We start from the raw sequence: 17,506 nt of genomic DNA on the forward strand, positions 1-17,506 counted from the left end.
ATAAAGCACTGCTTACACATCTTATATTCACAACAATAGCTTCTGGGTTGGTGGTGTGTATTTAATTCAACTTTATTTCAGACTCATAGGTCATTATCAATTTAAAAGAAGAAGAAGAAGAAGAAGAAGAAGAAGAAGAAGAAGCACAACAACACAGATACAATCATTCAACCTTCATTGGTGGAAAGTAATTAAGTACATTTACTCAACTACTGTACTTCTGAGATAATTTTGAAATAGTTGTACTTGAGTATTTGCGTTTTCTGCTGCTTCATTTCAGAGGAAGATATTGTACTTTTTACTCCAATACATTCATTTGCTAACTTACTTTTCAGATAAAGATTTTACATACAAAACATGGAAGGAGTTTGGGAAATATGATTCTGTTACTTACTATTAAACTTACCAGTAGTGCATAAAGAACCTAAAATTACATCATTGTTACAACATTTTGCTGATAATAATGATATCAATAATCAGCCAGATGATCCAAATCACAACAGTGTACAGTAGTGATAGAGGAAGTACTCAGATCCTTTACTTACAAGTCCTAATACTACACTGGGGTAATACTCTATGAAAAGTTAAAACCCTGCATTCAAACCCTTATTTGAGTATGTATTATCAGAAAAGTGTGCTTAAATCAATCATATCTGATGTTTGTGGATTAATATTCCTGCTGCATTAATGTGGATGCTGCATTTAACTGCTGTAGATGTTTCAGGTGAGAACCTCGCATCTCAGAAAAACAGCCTGTTCTCAGCTTTGTGACGATGCATTTTCATCTGATCCAAGAGGCTTTTTAAACAATTTATTTAGCTGCAAAAGGACGAGAATTTTCTCAAGACATGAAGGAAAACTTCATCCTTCAGTTTATCACAAACATTCAACACATCTGGAGATACGTGGTTTTTACTGGACAGCAAAGTAACTAGTAACTAAAGCTGACAGACAAATGAAGTAAAGTAAAAAGTACAATATTTGTCTCTGAGATGAAGAGACGTTTGCATGAAATGGAAATACTCAAGTACAAGTACCTTGAATTTGTACTTAAGTACAATACATCAATATGACGTCTTTTTTCTTTTTTAAAGTATCAACAGACTTTTGGTTCGTGTTTTGAACGACGTGACCAGACTGCGAAAGAAATGATTCACTTTTCTCATCAATGACTGAGCAGCACGCTCACGGTGAGAAATCTGACAGAAAACAGGCAGAAATGTCAGTTTCTCTGCTCTCAGCTGCCTCCAGTAACAACGTGAAGTTCAAACACACCTCGTCAAACCCAACTGTGCTGCCTCCCAGAATCAGCACCACCCAAAACCTCCAATCACTCAGTGATCCTGCGCATCAGGTAAATGTTCAGTAACCACTGGGGGGTTATAGTGAAGTGCAGGCAGGTGTTAACAGCCTGCAGCCCTGCTGATGTCCTCTGTTTTTCAGTATAATTATAATAAAAGACGCAGAGACTGAATTCATCATCGGCTCATCTGTCTGTATGTGGAAATATGTTTCGGTGCCTGAGGGGGCTCTGATTACATCAACCACAGATCAAAAACAGAAGAAAAAGATGAGACAGGCAGAAACGAGACAAATCACCCATCAGATGAGCACAGCAAAGCACTAAAACCGGGACAGGAGAGAGGCGAATCTTTTGTTTCCTGTCAGGTGGTGGGAGCACTGCTCTTCTTGGTAACAGTCTTCCACATGTTGTTCAGGGCGACTCGGGCCATGAGCAGGGTGATGGTGAAGTTACGTCGGTACCATTCCCTGATGGGAAGAGAGAAAAGGAAGTCAAATCCAGCGACTTCAGCAGATTATACTGCAGCAACATGCGAAGTGTGTCGTTTTATTCTGGAAAAGAGAAAATACAGTTCTGCAAAATAAGTTAAGCTCATTAAACTGTTGTACTGCTCAGCCCTGCACAGGAAATGTGCTGCACTATTTCTGCTGCTGGGAGCTTTATATTTACTGCGCGGACATTTGAATTGTATCTGTAACATCAACTTTTTTTTTCATCTTACATCATTTCTGATGCTGTTGTAGCTGCTAACCTGAAACATTAACGATACTGCAGAGAGTGTGGCTATATTTCACCGCACATGTTGTTCGTTTGTACAGTTGAAAGATTTTAAATAGGCTGAGACAAGAAAGCAATAACACCAGGGGAGAAGAAACAGGGCGATGCTGTTATTTCTTAGGTGTGCTCTAACATGAGAAATCACACCGGCGGACTGAGCCGTGCAATCAGAAGCTACAGTTTGAATCCCACGCGCGCAGCTGCAGAGGTGACGCGCGTGGGCAGAAAACGCTGGATTTTCTGGAGGATTCAGCACCTGAAGAACGAGTCAGACACTCCGCGATGCTAATTCACAGCGAGCTCTGCAGAGCCTGCCATGTTTGTTGTTCTGTGCACAAGGTACAGTCGTCAATTAAAGCCCACAGCTCCACCCACCCACGGCACCGTGGGAGCTGCCCGGCTGCAAAACAACTCACTTGTTATAATTTGCATGCCGTATTCTGTTTTGGTCGAGGAAGCTTTTGTAAAACACGGCCATTTCTTCGCTGTTCAGGGAGCGGCGGCGTCCTGCAGGGAGAGAGAGCTTTAAATCAGCAGCTGTTACATAAAACCTCCTCAGTTCAGCGAGTCTGTCGGCCTGCGTTTCTCACATGTTCTGACAGACTGTGAGTGAGTTTACAATCCACGCAAAAAGACAGCGTGCAGGAGTTTTTAATTCTATTCCACAATTTAATCTTCTTTTCTTAGTAAAGCCTGAGCACAGGAGAGCGTTTGCACGTTAATACATGTAGAGGCTGCACGTCCTCACCTTCCTCGTCATGCACAGTCAAGCCTTTTGAATTCAGCCGTGAAGAGATGAAAGCTTGTTTTTCCTGCAGAGAAGATCCAAATGTGTTATTTATTTATGTAGATTTGACAAAATTGACAAACAAAAAATCCGACAGTCCACACAGAGAGTCGGATCTAACGCAGACAATAAGTCAGACAAGTTGAATAAACGGGCTCGTTTAAGACAAATCAGTATTCCCTCTCTCACTTTAGCCATTTTAAGCAAGTGAATCAGACCATCCTCCAAGTTTCAGACAATCAACAGCAAAAGCTACAGAAGTGCTGACAAAAACCTGATCAGACAAACTAAAATGTTAATAATCCATTTAAATATACAGTATATATACATTCACTGTGTATTATATACTGTTTATTTTATTATTTTGTTATGTATATAATTATTATTTTGTTATGTATATAATCTTTTTACTACTCGCTATTTTTATATCTTTATTATGTATAGTTTGTTCTTTAAAGTCTTATTTTCACTTATTTCACTGTGTGTAATGCTGCTGCTGCACTGCAATTTCCCAGCTTGGGATAAATAAAGTATATCTATCTATCTATCTATCTATCTATCTATCTATCTATCTATCTATCTATCTATCTGTGATCACCTGTCAGTGAGTTCACCTGACAGCTGTGCTGTGCGATGCTGCCCCCTGCTGCTCAAAACAAGAACTGTCCTACATAGAGCTCAGCCTGCAGAGGGCCGAACATTCAGGGACGCCTCAGACTTTATTAATGCTGATGTCACTGATGATGTGATACTAAATGCACAGGTGGAAGCTCTGAGGTCAGAGGTCAGCAGCTCTGGGGTCAGAGGTCAGCAGCTCTGGGGTCATCAGCAGGGGCTCAGAGGAGCATCAGCAGGGAGGATGTTTGCTGACTCAGAGGCTTCACATCAGCTTGTACATGAGGTTTCTCTGTAACTGTGTCGTCCTGCTGCCCAAACACGGAAACTCTGCACATCTTTATCGACTCAGCGTTTCCACCATTTATCCAAAAATCCTTTTGTCGCTTTTTGTTTTTATTAACTTTGGAAATTAAAAATGTTTTCATGTTTATACAAATTTGCTTTTTCACTGTTTCCTGCTTTTTATACACTAATTGATTCTTTTAAAAATATAATTTAGAGATTAACTGATAATCAAAATAATCATTAGCCACAGTCTTACCTGAAATATTCTTTACGTAGTAAGTTTTAGTTGTAGTAAGCCACAAGAACCCTGTGAGATGAGCATTAACCCGGTTATTATGTTTTATATTAGCACTTCCTGTATCTTAATCACGCTGGCAAAATAAAATAGAATAATCTTATAAGTTGTGAGACAGTTAACATGCTGAGTAGTTTCTAAATGAACTTAAAGCAGGAGGTGCTCTGTGTTTTATTTGTCTTGTGTGTCATCGTATCTGAAGCTGTTTAAAAAGCTGGACTTCAACCTTGCTGAAGGTGATGTTCTGCTTGGTCCAGAACTGGTGGTTCCAGTCCTCGGTCTCCTGCCTCAGGTGTCGCAGCCGTTTCTCCAGCTCCGTCTCGCTCTCGGGGACGCGGTAAACGATCGGCCGCAGGTTGGACAGAGGGTTTGGTGGACCGATCCAGTCGTGTGTGGAGCTGGGTGCAGGTCTGAAGGGAGATCTCTGCAGGTAAACAGAAACCAGAGGAATGAGGAATGTTTTTTCTGCTCGGCTACTTCTAAGAATTACGGTAAGATTCAGCCAACACAAGCAGCAAATGAAGGTGATGTTCCTCAAATGACCACTTGAGGCTCCAAAAGCGAGTCAGCCCCCATAGAGACCCCCCATAGACTTCACAGCAGAAATAAGAAATAAACATGTTTATATCCTGGTACAAAAGTTTTGGTCTCTATGGCTAATTTCACCGTTCATGAACATGCTCGACTGCACACGGCTGAATTTTTATATACGAAGAGAGGTAAAAAATAAACAATGTTTTAATCAACTTTATCAAAGTATTGGATGTATAAAATCTAACTATCTAACAAGCAGCGTTATTATCTGGTGTTTTCAGTTAGAGTTCTGAATCATTTATGACCTTTTCTGTGAGTCAGGGCTCCACGTGAGGCACCGCCCTCCTCTGATCCCCACACTTATCTAACCCTGCAAACCTTCCTCAACCACCAACATCTTCATCCTCAGGTTGTTTCCTGTACTCCACAGAACATCTGCTTAAACACCGAACATGATTAAGTGGACTGCAGGGCAGGTGTGTCTCTGCAGGTGTGTGTCAGTCAGGTAAGAGTCTCATTTGAACTGTGGAAACGTCAGAAGTCAGACAGTCACGCGGTTTAAAGCAGCAGCTGACTCACAGGAACCTGCTTATCATTTCAAAGCAGACGACCTGATGAGACGAGCAGCAGGGCACAGAACATGTTCCGGGACTCACAGGTCAGGTACACACACCTGTAAAACACTGCTAAATTACTGATAAAGATTAACAATACATCATTTTTTTCTTTAAATGCTACTTTATGCATCAATAATAACAAATTAATATTACACTATAAAGTATATAATAATCAATCTGAATAAGATGATTCTGCATTATGTATACTGTTACTTTTTATACTATAATATTAGTATAAAGTAGTTAAAGCAGATCGAAGCACATTTTAGTGTTTATTAATGTACAATGTTTCAGTTATAACTTCCGGTGAACACATGTATAATTACAGCTGTGACGTATTATATTCATACTGTAAAAGCATCATGTTTCATCAAATTATTTGAACGTCAGTACTTTTACGTGGTAATATTTGTATTTTTACGTAGGTAAAAGATCCGTAAGGCCTGATATTACTCGACTACAAGACGTGAACCACACCAGCAACTGTGTCATGTAACACACACACACACACACACACACACACACACACACACACACACACACACACAGACTGCGGTTACGTTGTGCATGTCAGTGAGGATGATGATGATTTTCTGTGCTGACCTTCGGCTTTTTGTCCTGCTGGGTTGCCAGTTTGGAGCTGCACTGCCGCCTGCTCCCCGCTGACAGGCGGGGGGGTCGCAGAGCGGCGTGGAGGGTCGAGGAGCTGAAGGTCCTCCACGTCGAACACCATGCTGCCGCTCTTCTAGACGCCATTTTAACGAACCGAGACTAAACTGCCGTTAAACGGTGTCAGAGACGGCGACTGTTCGTGTTAACACACTCCAGACCTCAGAGGAGCTCATGTCTGCGTCTTTCCGCCCGTATAACCGGCTGCTTGGTCACGTGAGGCCTACACTGAAAGGGTGTGCTCCAAAACCTCACCGGACTGAAGCAGGAGGGCGGGGTTCCCCCCCCAGCTCAGCTTCTGTCCTGTTTCAGTCTTACGTACACACAAGTGTAAGCAACAAAATATACTTAAAGTACCCAAAGTAAATGTACTAATTATGTAGAATATATGTTATATTACTGGACTATAACAAGTGATGCATTCATGTGTTCATCACTTTAATGTTGCAGTTAAAGGTGGAGTTAACTTTAATTACTCTACTGTGTAGTTTTAGTTGATTTATATTTTGCATCTCGTCACAAAAGCCAAATAATGGTGGAGTAAAAAGTACAACGTCTGTCTCCAAAGTGCAGTGCAGGAGAGGTATAAAGTAGCATAAAGTAGAAATACTCAAGTCAAGTAGAAGCACCTGAAATGTGTAAGTGCAGTACTTGAGTAATTTTACTGCACCACTGGAAGCATTCCTATGTTTTACTAAACTAAAATTAATACCACAAATTAATCACACAATTTAAAAATACACTGTTCCAAGTTAAAGCCTGTGCTCAAAATTTCCCTTAAGTACATATAAAAATAACACTTTAACTAAAACTGCAGTTATTTTGCACGAATAAGCACTATGCTTTAATAAATAGATTAGAAATATGACTAACTATAATGTAATTATTAGTCTTCTAATGTGTTTATTGATGCAGCTGTAAACTTTAAGTCCTTCTGTTAATCATCCATAAAATGAATGCTGGTATATGAAAAGATAATAAATGGCAATACAATATAACACAGTCGTGATTATATAGCATATGTCTTTATAGGACACTATTCTGAAAATATTGTACGTTGATAGACACCTGTCCTTTGCGTCTGCTCTATAATGTGTTATAAACAATTTTATTATGTTTGTACTGCTTACTGCCCATATGCATCAGCATTATTAGCACAATGTTTGACAATAAAAGTAATCAGTAAGCAGCCAAAATAAGCTCCATCAGTCTTACACTATTACACTGCAGGCCATATTATACTGGAATGTAACTGTTGGTCCATTGACATGTAAGCAGCATTTTAACATTATACCCACACAATAACAAAAACATGTACTATAAAGTACATGTAAAAGTCCTGCATTCCTCTGAACTGCAGTGGAGTGAAAAAAAAAGTGCGAAAAAAAAATTAAATACTCACGTTGACTAAGTACCTTAATATTTTACTACTACTGCTACTGCGCTCCATTTAGTTTCCCGCCCTTGCCGCCACGTAACAAACGGTACGACGACACTTAAAAACGGAGCGCATCTGCGGTTGGACGACCAAAACTTACACTGTGTTAAAAACAGTCAAGTTGATCTCTGGTAAAATAACGTTGATATATTTCTTTTTTTCTTCGATGTGAATTTATTATACGTTAATTAAACATAGATCCACATTCCTAATTCGTCGAGTCACGGAAACGACTAAGAAAGTGGATTTTTTTCACCCCAAATGAGCGAATAGAAACTCCGTGTTAGTTTAATACGTAGGAGCCGGAAAGTAAGTAACTGTTACTCGAAGGTAGCTAGGTAGGCTAATGTTTAGCTTTAATCAGAGGAGGTGCGCACTTTTCCCCAACAGTTCAGATGGCTGTACGCTGGTTATGCAGGTAAGAGTGAAACTATTAATGTGACGAAGTGGTGTGAATGTACAAAGACCAAAAAGCTGAAGTTATTTGTCCAAGGTGGGGCAGAGTCAGGTGATCATCGGTAGCTAGCTTAGCGCACTGGCACAGACAATGACATTCACAGAGCACCGTACGTGGAAAACAGGGTTCGGGTATTGCTGTCTTTGATTCAGAACGGCCACTTAAATTATCCGTAAGCTTCAGAAACATCTGTTTCTAAAGCAAGCTGTTTTAAAGCGAGCCTCAGTGGAGGAAGCCCCTCACGGTCTGTGGGAGGGGCGACACCAGCCCGACCGCAGTCAGTCAGTCAGTCAGGCGTTGGGTGCTGAGGCTGACCGGAGCACCGTCGCCCCCACGGAAAGCTCTCTGAATCGGGGAATATCCATTTGGATGCCACGTTGCTCCACGAACCGACCTGCTTTGGCTGATGGAAACAGACATCCGCGAAAATGTGCGCGAATGTGTTCGGAGTTTTGAAAAGGTGAGAAATAAGGATGCTGTCCAACAGGGCTCGTGTGTGTGTGCGTGTGCGCGCACGCGTGTGTGTGTGAGACAGAGGATACAGCTGACAGCCTCTGGAGATGTTTGGAGCTGTTTCGTGAGATCCAGAGGTGTGGTATTTGCTGGTTCTGGTACAGCTGTGGTCATTTGCATATCCTCTCAGAGGCAGATACCTTCCTATCAGCCAGCTGGCCATGCAGGGTTTTGTGCGGTGACATAATGCGCAAAGCCGTGCAGGACCGGCGCAGGCAGCCCGGAGATGGAGAAGGTGCATGGAAGATTTAAGCCAGGGGTGCTCGTCGCATGTTGGGTGCAGCTCAGTTAGCCTCCATGCTGTGTGACTCATGGGAGGGAAGACTGATGCTCCTCATCTTAAAGCGCGTGGCACCAGCCTCGAGCCAGTCCTTTTTCCTGTCTCTCTGGGATCAAATTAAGGGACGAGGTGTTTGCCAGGCTGGGGTGGATTTTGCTGAGATTATCCTAATAAATACTCAGATTTGTAAGCTCTGGCTCGGCGTGCGTTCATCCACTATTCTGGAAATGCCCAGCCCCTCGCTCTCTTACATAAAAGTACTTTAGGGAATGCTGATACATAATCCTGCCTATTTTAATAAGTGTTATTGATGCCACGAATAACAAAACATCACATCGTTGGCTACAGTATTCATATGCAACCATCACATCACGCTCACAGGCACCTCGACCGATAATGACAGGCTGTCTCATGATGCAACCTCCCCCTGAGCCATGTTCTTCTGCAAAAACTCAAATCTTGTTCTTATCTTAATCCTGTGTATCACCATTCGCCCTGTGGATATAGAAAGTTATGATGTAGGCTGGGCGTTTGTTTCCTCAGTAACGGTTTTCCTGCCTTTTTCTTTCATTTGTCTCTGATTTTTAAAATCCAGAGTAGAATTTATTTGAGTACTGGAGGCAGTTTCAGTAGACTTTGGGTTTGCATTTTGATCCTGGATGGATTACTGGTCCGTTACTGGGCCTGAAGGGTCAGGGGGTCCCCAGACCGGAGTGTCTGTTATCCTTCATATTACGGCTGCAGAGGATATTGAGGCTACAGCAGCATTTCATTCAAATTCACTAAAATTAGTAAAGCAGTTAAAATCAGAACAGCAGAAAAGCTTGACTTTAATAGAAGTGTAGCTGTAGTATAGGGCTGCAGCTAACAGTTATTTTCAGAATAGATTAATATGCAGATGTTTGACTAATCGTTTAGTCTCTAAAATGTCAAACAATTGTGAAAAATGCTCATCACAGTTTCCCAGAGCCTTAAGTGAGGTCTTCACATTAGTGCTTCAGTCCGACCAGCTGCTCCGAAGCCAAAAACTCTTCATTTACTGTCATGAGCGACAAAAGCAATCAGCAGATCCTTACATTTAAGAAGCTGGAACCAGCAGATGTTTGACATTCTTACTTGAAAATGAAAATGACACCCAATTAATCGATTATCAAAATAGTTAATTTTCTTTCAGTCGACTAATCGCTGCAGCTCTGCTGTAGTATTTCATGTCAATATATCTGCCAAGGAGTCAGACAGCCACTCTCCAGTGTGAAGTGAATCCTGAAGTTCAGGTGCAGTTCATGAGCTGACAGCAGCACCAGAGAGTTCAGGTTCACCTGCGAAATGTTGCTGAAGGAGACGTGAAGCAACTACAAAGAGCCACAAAAAGGACTACAAAGAGATGCAAAATAACTACAGAGCCGATAACGAAGCAGCTCGACTCCAATGAGACACAAGCACAACGAGACGCGAAGATACGCAAAACTACAAGCAGATGCACGACTACAAAGACGTGCAAAATAACCTCGAGGAGCAGATTGAGCACACAGAGAGAGATAGAAACACAAAGTGGAAACAGAGAAATGCACAGTGACTACAAAGAGACAAGAAATGCCGACAGAATGACAACAGAGAGATACAAAATGACTGCAGGTACAGCGAGAGGAAAAACGACCATCCCTGGGACAGAGCCCAAGGTGACTCTAAAGATGCCTCGTGTCATCCAACCAACCGTCCAAAACCCAAAGACATTCAGTTCACAGTGATTCAGAACAGACTCGAGCAGAAAAGCTTCACACTGAGTTTGTCATTCGGGCTCTGAAGATAATTTAACTGTTTAAGAACCCTGTTATTAGTCGGAGTGTAAAATTACGCTGATGACATATTTCTTTAAGTGTGCTGACCTGGGAATACGTTTCACAGCTCCAGGCACCTGTGACACACTTCATGAGCCCGTTTGACCGAATTTTCCTGCACGAGTGTGGAGATGCACCGAAGCGTTTCGTCTTTTGGGTGTTGGTCAGCTGCGTTCATTTCCTCCTCAGTATTTAAAGCTTGATGTGCAGGCAGGATCCCTTTTCCAAGGATTAGAGCGCTTCCACCATCATGTCACCGTGAGCCTGATAGAAAAGCACAGCAGTGCTCGAGCGGTTGTCATGTGGGTGTTCTGTTTGTCGAGACGAAATGTAGGTTAACCTCATTCATTTCCTCGCACGATTGTAACCGCAGAATTTCACAGGGATATATTATGTGGACTTTTCTTCTGGTCCTGTCCTGAGCTGCGCTGTCGTTCGGTGGATCTGGACTTCTGTCCAACAGACCCAACAAAAGAGGTCAAGGTCGAGAAAAGATTCCTCTGTTTGTTGGTTTTATACATTGTTAAACTCACATCTCAAACACCAATCAGTTGTTTTGAGAGCACATAGAGGGACATATTCACAGTATCTAACAGGATATGTGCTGTTTACAACACTGTTTATGTATGCAGGCTCATTTTATTATTCTATTATTATTAATTATTAATGCTTATTAATACAAAGTGATGTAATATTGTTGATTTAAGTTACAGAGTAACTCAACACCAGGTTAAAAAGCCATAACATTTACCTGTTCTGGTTAAAAAGTTCAAGTCTGTCGCTCCTGTAACCACACTTAACAGTTAAAAGAGACATTTTTAATCTCTGTTTGGACATTTCCTATTCAAATGAAGTCACTTTTTTCATGTTGAAAGTTGACAGAAGGCTGATATTTTAGTTTTATCTTGCTACAGTTATGTTGGGCCTCTGTAGATTAAAGTGCACAGTCCTGACCTGTTGTAAATACAATTGAAATAAACATTACATCAGTATCAGCATATATTCCTGCTGATAACAATAAATTGCAGTGCAGAAACTTGCAGGATTTAAAGAGATCCATATCAAAAAGGTTTGCTTATTTATAGTTTTTATGTAAGAAGATGAATATCAGCTCATATGTTGGGGTCATATTAAGCTTCAGAAATCCAGTGTTGGTCAGATTCAGTTACAGTTTTGAAGAAAGGCCTCATGGATTTAGGAGCGAACCTCCTTTTCCAAACTGAACCTGCAACAAATGGTGAACTGCAGGTCGAGTTTTTCCTGCGACGTGACGGCTCCTCGTAGATACGGCTGGCAGCATGTCTGGAGACCAGCAAAATGTTGGCAGCGCAGCAGCAGACTGTCAGGACTGCTCACACTTAAAATGGATTATTTTCATGTTTAATAGCTCTTTAGCCTGCAGACTCAAGTTCTGACGTGTTACGCATGACAGCGTTGCCTGTAAATTGGACACTGAGCACTTTTTCCTTGACTGATTTTTCGTCTGTGATTATTTTCTATCTTAGTTGCGGGGGGCAGATGTCTCCAGTGCAACGTGACAGCCGTTGTGGTTATAGCAAAAGGTCATTTGTTATAGCTGTAAAATATTGTGTGTGTTGATTCTGTCATTCCCACTGGAGAGCTGGAGAAAGATTTACAAAAATCTTACGTTTGTTTGCACATTACGCCCGTGATGTATATATCAAGTAGCCTGAGAGAACAGCATTTACGTCTGACCACACCGTTAATTCCCCTGGAGCTGCTGGAGATTTAAATGTTGAGCTGAGGTTACACAGTTTGTCTTTATGCCAGCTGCTTTGGCAGAGGTCCAGACATTAGTTGGAGGTCCTGTTCAGCCAGTGTTGGCTGTGAGAATCTGAAAGGAAACTTTTGAAGTAATCCACCCATTCTGGCCAGTGGACAACAGTGTTGTCTCTGCTGAGACGGAGAATTGTAGCTCATTGTTCTGACTTTCCTTTCATGCTGCCTTTCTTTCCAGCCTGTTTGGGAAGCCCTTTGATGGCGGGAAGAGGATGGACCATGGCGGTCCGCAGCAGCAGCAGCAACATCCGATGGAGCAGCAGCAGCAGCCGTATCATCCGCAGCACCCTGCCATGATGCGGCTGTACGAGGTCCAGAAGGAGGTGGCGTCTCTGGGGCCTCAAGTCTGCACCTTCAGCGGCCTGCAGAACGACCGCGACTACAAGCGTCTGGAGCGCGAGCTGACACGGCTGCTGCTGGACGTGGACCAGGTGGACACGGAGGGCAAACCCGAGCTGCAGGGGGCACGAAAGAGAGCGGCGCAGGAGGTGGAGGGCCTCCTGCGCTACCTGGAGGAGAACGCCACTCATCCGTCCCGTCTGGCCATCGAGCAGCTGAGCAACGAGGCGCGGCAGCTGGTGGACGAGCGCGTGGTGGCGCCCCAGCGTGCCGGCGGGGTGGCCGAAATAAACGACGAGCTGGTGGATGCTCTGCAGGAGCTCGTGCTGAGGCTCACCCAAGTCAAGACGGAGGGGAGGGTGCCGCTCCGCAAGGCGCGCTACCGGGCGCTGACGCGCCTCTGCGCCGTACAGGACGTGATCGAGGGGCGCACGCAGCAGCAGACCCTCTCCCTGCCGCTGTCGGGAGACACCCACGAGGCCGTGCACTGCATCAACCAGGTGATGGTGAAGGTGAGCGTGGCGCGCAGTCAGCTGGTGGCCCTGCTGATGGGTCTGAGTGGGAGGGACAGCTGCGCCCACCTGTCACGAATCCTGACGGAGATGCAGGTAGAGCTGGACGCCCTGGATGTTTCTGGGAACGCAGCAATCAGAAACTACCGAAAACAGGTGGTGGAGGAGATAAACGGCCTGCTGAAACACCTGGACCTGGAGGGGGAGGGAGACGACACACGCAGGTAGGCTACAACTGATGATTCTTCTCATTATTGATTCATCTGCTCATTATTTTCTGTATTAATCGAGTAATTGTTTTGAAAAATCCAAACACAATTTCCCAATTTCACAGTTCACAATCAAAGATATTTAAATTACTTCCATAGAAGTAAAGTGAAGTCAGTAATATTTTGGTACTTAAAATAATTTACTTCACTTCCTCCCAGCAGGAAGCACCAGTTAAACATTTTGTGTACTTCAAAGTACGCCTGTGTTGTCCTTATAGTGCACATGAGCTGATGTGACTGTACATCAACAGCAGCTTGGGTGGTGAGTCGGAGGAGGGACTGGGTATTGTTGAATTTTGATTTGAATTATGCTGCACTGTCAGGAGTGAATTAGACTCACATCACCAGAGAAGCACTGATAGCAATAATACGCCTACCAGGTACTTCATTATGTAGAACAGCAGACTCGAGCACTGATTTAAGCACCACTCCATTCACAGGGTTTTCTTTCTGCTGCGTTGTTTTGCCTTCAGTCAGAGCAAAATAAGGTTGTTTGATACATCATACACTGAAAATAATCATATGGTATCTTAGTGGAGCAGAAAACGTGTGTATGACATCGTAGTATTTGAGCGATTTTTTTGCTCGCAACTGTTTGACCAGCCAGAAAACCAAATATGACTAATATATGAGTAATATAAGGTACTCATCTAAAATAATACATTCCATCGTGACTTCTGAACGTACCTCAGATTGAAAGGACATTAGTTGATGCTTTTATTTTGGTGGATTGATGGAGCTGCAGACATTTCCCCTCCTGCTGCAAAAGCATTTTATCGTAATATTGATGATCAAATTTTAAAGAAATCATGATGTGATCTGATAAATGGTTCAGCGTGAAGACCACAAGATTGAAAGCAAAAGAATCTGGAGGAGTTAGAAAGAAGTGAACCTGTCAGACCTCTTCCTCATCTCATCTCTGCTGCACTCCAGAGACTCGAGGCTACGTTAGCCGCTACTACCATAACACACACAAGTAAAGAACACAAAGGTTTTTGTATTTCTTAACATGGAACACAGTTCCTGGCTTTGAACATTAGTTTTGTTTTATGTCTAATTTTGCTGTACATTTGTTGTATATTGACATCAGGGAAATATCCATATAAATAATCTGATAATAATCAGTAGCAGTACTTGGGTGGCAGACCGACACCACAGCTGGTAAAGATGTGTACTACAGGTTTGATCTTCATCTTTCTGGAGCTGCAGTTTGTGGTTAAAGTTCAGAAGTTTTCAGTGCGGTGATCCACTGTTTGTCTCTTCAGGTACGACTTGGCGCAGAACAACTCCATCCGTGAAATCGAGGCGGTGCGAGCTCACGTCTCCCACCTGCGAGAGGGCGTCCTGCGGCACTGCGTGATGGGGGATCTGAGCTTCAGGCCCAAAGCCGAGCTGCAGAGCCTCCTCACTCACCTGGACCAGGTGGACACGGCCAAGAACCCGTGCATCAGGGAGGCCCGCCGCCGCGCCGTGGTTGAGGTCCAAGCCATCATCACCTTCCTGGACCTCCGCGAGGCTCTGGCCCGCCGCCAGCCGGGCCCCAGTGAGCACCCGTCACACCGGGCCGTGTGGCTGGTCCTGGGGAGCCTGTCAGACCTCCAGGCTCAGGTGTTAGGCTTCGACGGTAAGCGGGCCGACAAGAGCTACATGATGCTGGAGGAGCTGCTGACCAAACAGCTGCTGGCGCTGGACGCCGTGGACCCGCAGGGTGACGAGACCACCAAGATGGCGCGGAAGCAGGCGGTGAAGTTCGCCCAGAACATTCTCAACTACCTGGACATGAAGACGGACGAGTGGGAGTATTGATAGATTAACAGGCCCGGATCACAGAGCGGAAGCTGTGTTGCTACGCAGGGACACCGGATGGGACGTCGCTGCAGGAACGAAAGGAGGTGATAATGTGTGTAAATCCAAAAACTGCTACGTTATCATTCCACGGGCTGTAAATATTGACTCAAATCCCCAGAATGCACTGCAGCAGCGCTTTTCTTTTGTCTCGTTGTGGTAGTCGTGGCCGACCCTGCTGAGAAGTCAACAACACAGAACTCCTTTTGTGAAACACACTTTGACATCTTTTTTTTGTGCTTTCTGAAGATTTCTTTTGGACTCTCCCGTACGTGTGTGTATGTGTGTGAGTTGTCGTCTGTCGTCGTCGTATTTGGCGTGTGGTCGTCGAAGCCCGCTGCCAAAGCACTAAATAATGCCTGTTACAGCGGACACGTCCTCCAGGCTGCACTTGATATCGATGAGTTGCCCGAGTGTGAGGGATTGTTCAGCAGTGGTTTCAGGTGTGAGTGGAGGCAGCCAAAGCTTGTGTTGAATACAGTGACCCAATCCGTGAGACTCGGGCTTGGTCCAGATCAGCTGGTTTCTGCCGTTAGAATATCAAAATATATCAAAAAATGTCAAATCACAGGAGCGTTTCTCTCTTGTTGTGCTGCAGCTTCTATTTAAATTTGGTCTGATTCTATTTGGCAAAGCAGATGGCGTGAACAAAGGTTAAACAGAAAATTACCGCTGCAGTGAAATGTGCTTTTACACAATCGAGGAAGATTTTTTGGGGCATTTTAGAAGCGGCATCAAAGGTGAAACAGCAGAGGCAGAGCTGAACACCGAGCTGGCGCTGAAGCCAGGCAATCTGTGTTTAAACAGAGATGTAATTAGAGAGAGAACAGTGGGAGTTTGCATTATTGATGTAAGGTCACTCTCCACTCCTGCCCGACCCTGTTTACCCCCTCAGCATTTGGTCCGTGTCTCTGGTAGCGCTCCAATTCAAACGAACGGCAAACTCCCCCAAACCCTGCACGCCGCAGCTGTCGCGGGTAGCCGGACGAATGAGAAGAGAGAAAAGGCGAGCCTCGTTCCAGCTGAGATGCAGTTAGCAGGAAAAGCTGTGTGATGTTCTCGCAGCCTGTCAGCCATCAGCAGGATGTTTAACAGACAGCAGGATGTTTGAAAACAGAAAAGTACCTTTCCCCCCGCTGCTTGTGTAGCTGTTAGTCTGTAATATGCTTCAGATGTTTGTTGTGACTTCGTGTGATTGGCTGGGCTATAAACGGATCAGGTCTGAATTCAGAGACGGAGGAGAGGAGGCGAGTTTTTTGCTGTTGCTGCTGCTTTCGGTTTTTTGTTTCTACCCACTGCTTTCTACCGACGGAGAAGTGCGACTGCGAGAGGTCCCCGGGGAGAGGAAGAGGAAGGGAGGCAGAGGCGGCGGTATCCACCGGATTGACACATCAAGGCTGAAGCTCGCAGGGCCGTTGGTCGGGTCCTGTGCGGCGGAGAGGATTGACGGTGATCGCAGTCGACGGAGCCTTCTAGAAACTTCTCGAAGCTGCCGGTCGAGACGGCGGGAGGGAGGGAGGGAAAGGACTGGAAGAGGAGTCCGAAATCTCTGTGCCTTTATTTTCACCCTTCCCTGTGAACCGGTTTGTGTGAAAGCAGCCTTGTAGTGCAGCGACTGGATCGGGAGCAAGCAGCCCCTCGTTTTGATACGAATCAACGCTGAAGCGCTGAATGTGTTTATGGAGAGCACCTTGGCCATTATCGCCACAAGAATTTGCACTACTTGTCAGAAATTGAGGCTTTTTTTCGAATCAGTATTTATTCCCCGACAAAGACTAAAGGCGGTGGTGTTCCGGTCAATAATTTGTGGTTACGCAGACCGACGGCGCTCCTTCCAGCAGGCAATAAAACGAGTCACATTGTGCTTTCACGCTGCAAACAGCCTCACTGATGGGGTCGGCCGCCAAAATTCAACTGACAAAACCGAATAATGAGCCGGTTGAAGGACACAGCTTCCTGTCGACCTCTGAGAAGAAACAAACCTTTGTGACGAGTTGTTGAGACGTTCGTTTTGACTTTCAGAGCTCATCCTCGAACTTGGAAATGTGACAAAACAATCAGACGTCATTCAGTAGCAGTTCAGGAGCTTTCTGTCATATTACATGATCTTCATCAGTAAATAGATTTTGCCCAGTTGTCGTTCAAACTGATTTTATCAGTTATAATCGATATTTTATGTTAACAGTGGATCAAATGACAAAAAAAACCCAACTTGCTCAGCACCAGACTGCAGTTAGCAACTAGCTGGTGAATATAAAGGAGCATTTAGCAGCTAAAGAGACAGATATTTCTCTCAGGTGTTGGTGGAGACCAAAAACGGAGCTAAAAGT

At 44.1% G+C, this 17,506-nt stretch overlaps 2 protein-coding genes across 5 annotated transcripts; one reads left to right on the forward strand and one right to left on the reverse strand.

Annotated features, from left to right (window-relative positions):
- Positions 1 to 65: 65 nt before the first annotated feature.
- LOC121618037 (cytochrome c oxidase assembly factor 8) lies at positions 66 to 6,092 on the reverse strand. Its single transcript, XM_041953277.1, has 5 exons — positions 5,820 to 6,092; positions 4,292 to 4,489; positions 2,829 to 2,892; positions 2,497 to 2,587; positions 66 to 1,770 (listed from the first exon to the last, which is right to left on the reverse strand). The coding sequence occupies exons 1-5, from the start codon at positions 5,970 to 5,972 to the stop codon at positions 1,665 to 1,667; spliced, it is 612 nt and encodes a 203-aa protein (XP_041809211.1). The 5' UTR covers positions 5,973 to 6,092; the 3' UTR covers positions 66 to 1,664.
- bag5 (BCL2 associated athanogene 5) lies at positions 4,964 to 16,674 on the forward strand. 4 transcript variants are annotated; one of them, XM_041953275.1, is made up of 4 exons: positions 5,201 to 5,257; positions 5,642 to 5,708; positions 12,390 to 13,286; positions 14,597 to 16,674. In XM_041953275.1, the coding sequence occupies exons 3-4, from the start codon at positions 12,424 to 12,426 to the stop codon at positions 15,135 to 15,137; spliced, it is 1,404 nt and encodes a 467-aa protein (XP_041809209.1). In that variant the 5' UTR covers positions 5,201 to 5,257; positions 5,642 to 5,708; positions 12,390 to 12,423; the 3' UTR covers positions 15,138 to 16,674. The 4 variants fall into 4 exon arrangements, with proteins under 4 accessions (XP_041809207.1, XP_041809209.1, XP_041809210.1 ...); XM_041953273.1 differs by lacking the exons at positions 5,201 to 5,257; positions 5,642 to 5,708 and adding an exon at positions 4,964 to 5,104; XM_041953276.1 differs by lacking the exon at positions 5,642 to 5,708 and having other exon boundaries at positions 5,216 to 5,257.
- The last annotated feature ends 832 nt before the right edge of the window (positions 16,675 to 17,506 follow it).

This window comes from Chelmon rostratus, chromosome 15 (assembly GCF_017976325.1).
Source record: "Chelmon rostratus isolate fCheRos1 chromosome 15, fCheRos1.pri, whole genome shotgun sequence".
NCBI classification, from domain to species: Eukaryota; Metazoa; Chordata; class Actinopteri; order Chaetodontiformes; family Chaetodontidae; genus Chelmon; species Chelmon rostratus.

Excerpts from the sequence above, each read along its gene's own strand:
- bag5 (XM_041953273.1), top strand. The coding sequence starts at position 5,052 with ATGATTAAGTGGACTGCAGGGCAGGTGTGTCTCTGCAGGTGTGTGTCA. Across the intron at positions 5,105-12,389 it reads TGCAGGTGTGTGTCAGTCAG|CCTGTTTGGGAAGCCCTTTG; the intron begins GTAAGAGTCTCA and ends CTTTCTTTCCAG. Across the intron at positions 13,287-14,596 it reads GAGGGAGACGACACACGCAG|GTACGACTTGGCGCAGAACA; the intron begins GTAGGCTACAAC and ends TTGTCTCTTCAG.
- LOC121618037 (XM_041953277.1), bottom strand. The coding sequence starts at position 5,972 with ATGGCGTCTAGAAGAGCGGCAGCATGGTGTTCGACGTGGAGGACCTTC. Across the intron at positions 4,490-5,819 it reads AGCAGGACAAAAAGCCGAAG|AGATCTCCCTTCAGACCTGC; the intron begins GTCAGCACAGAA and ends GTTTACCTGCAG. Across the intron at positions 2,588-2,828 it reads GACTGTGCATGACGAGGAAG|GACGCCGCCGCTCCCTGAAC; the intron begins GTGAGGACGTGC and ends CTCTCCCTGCAG.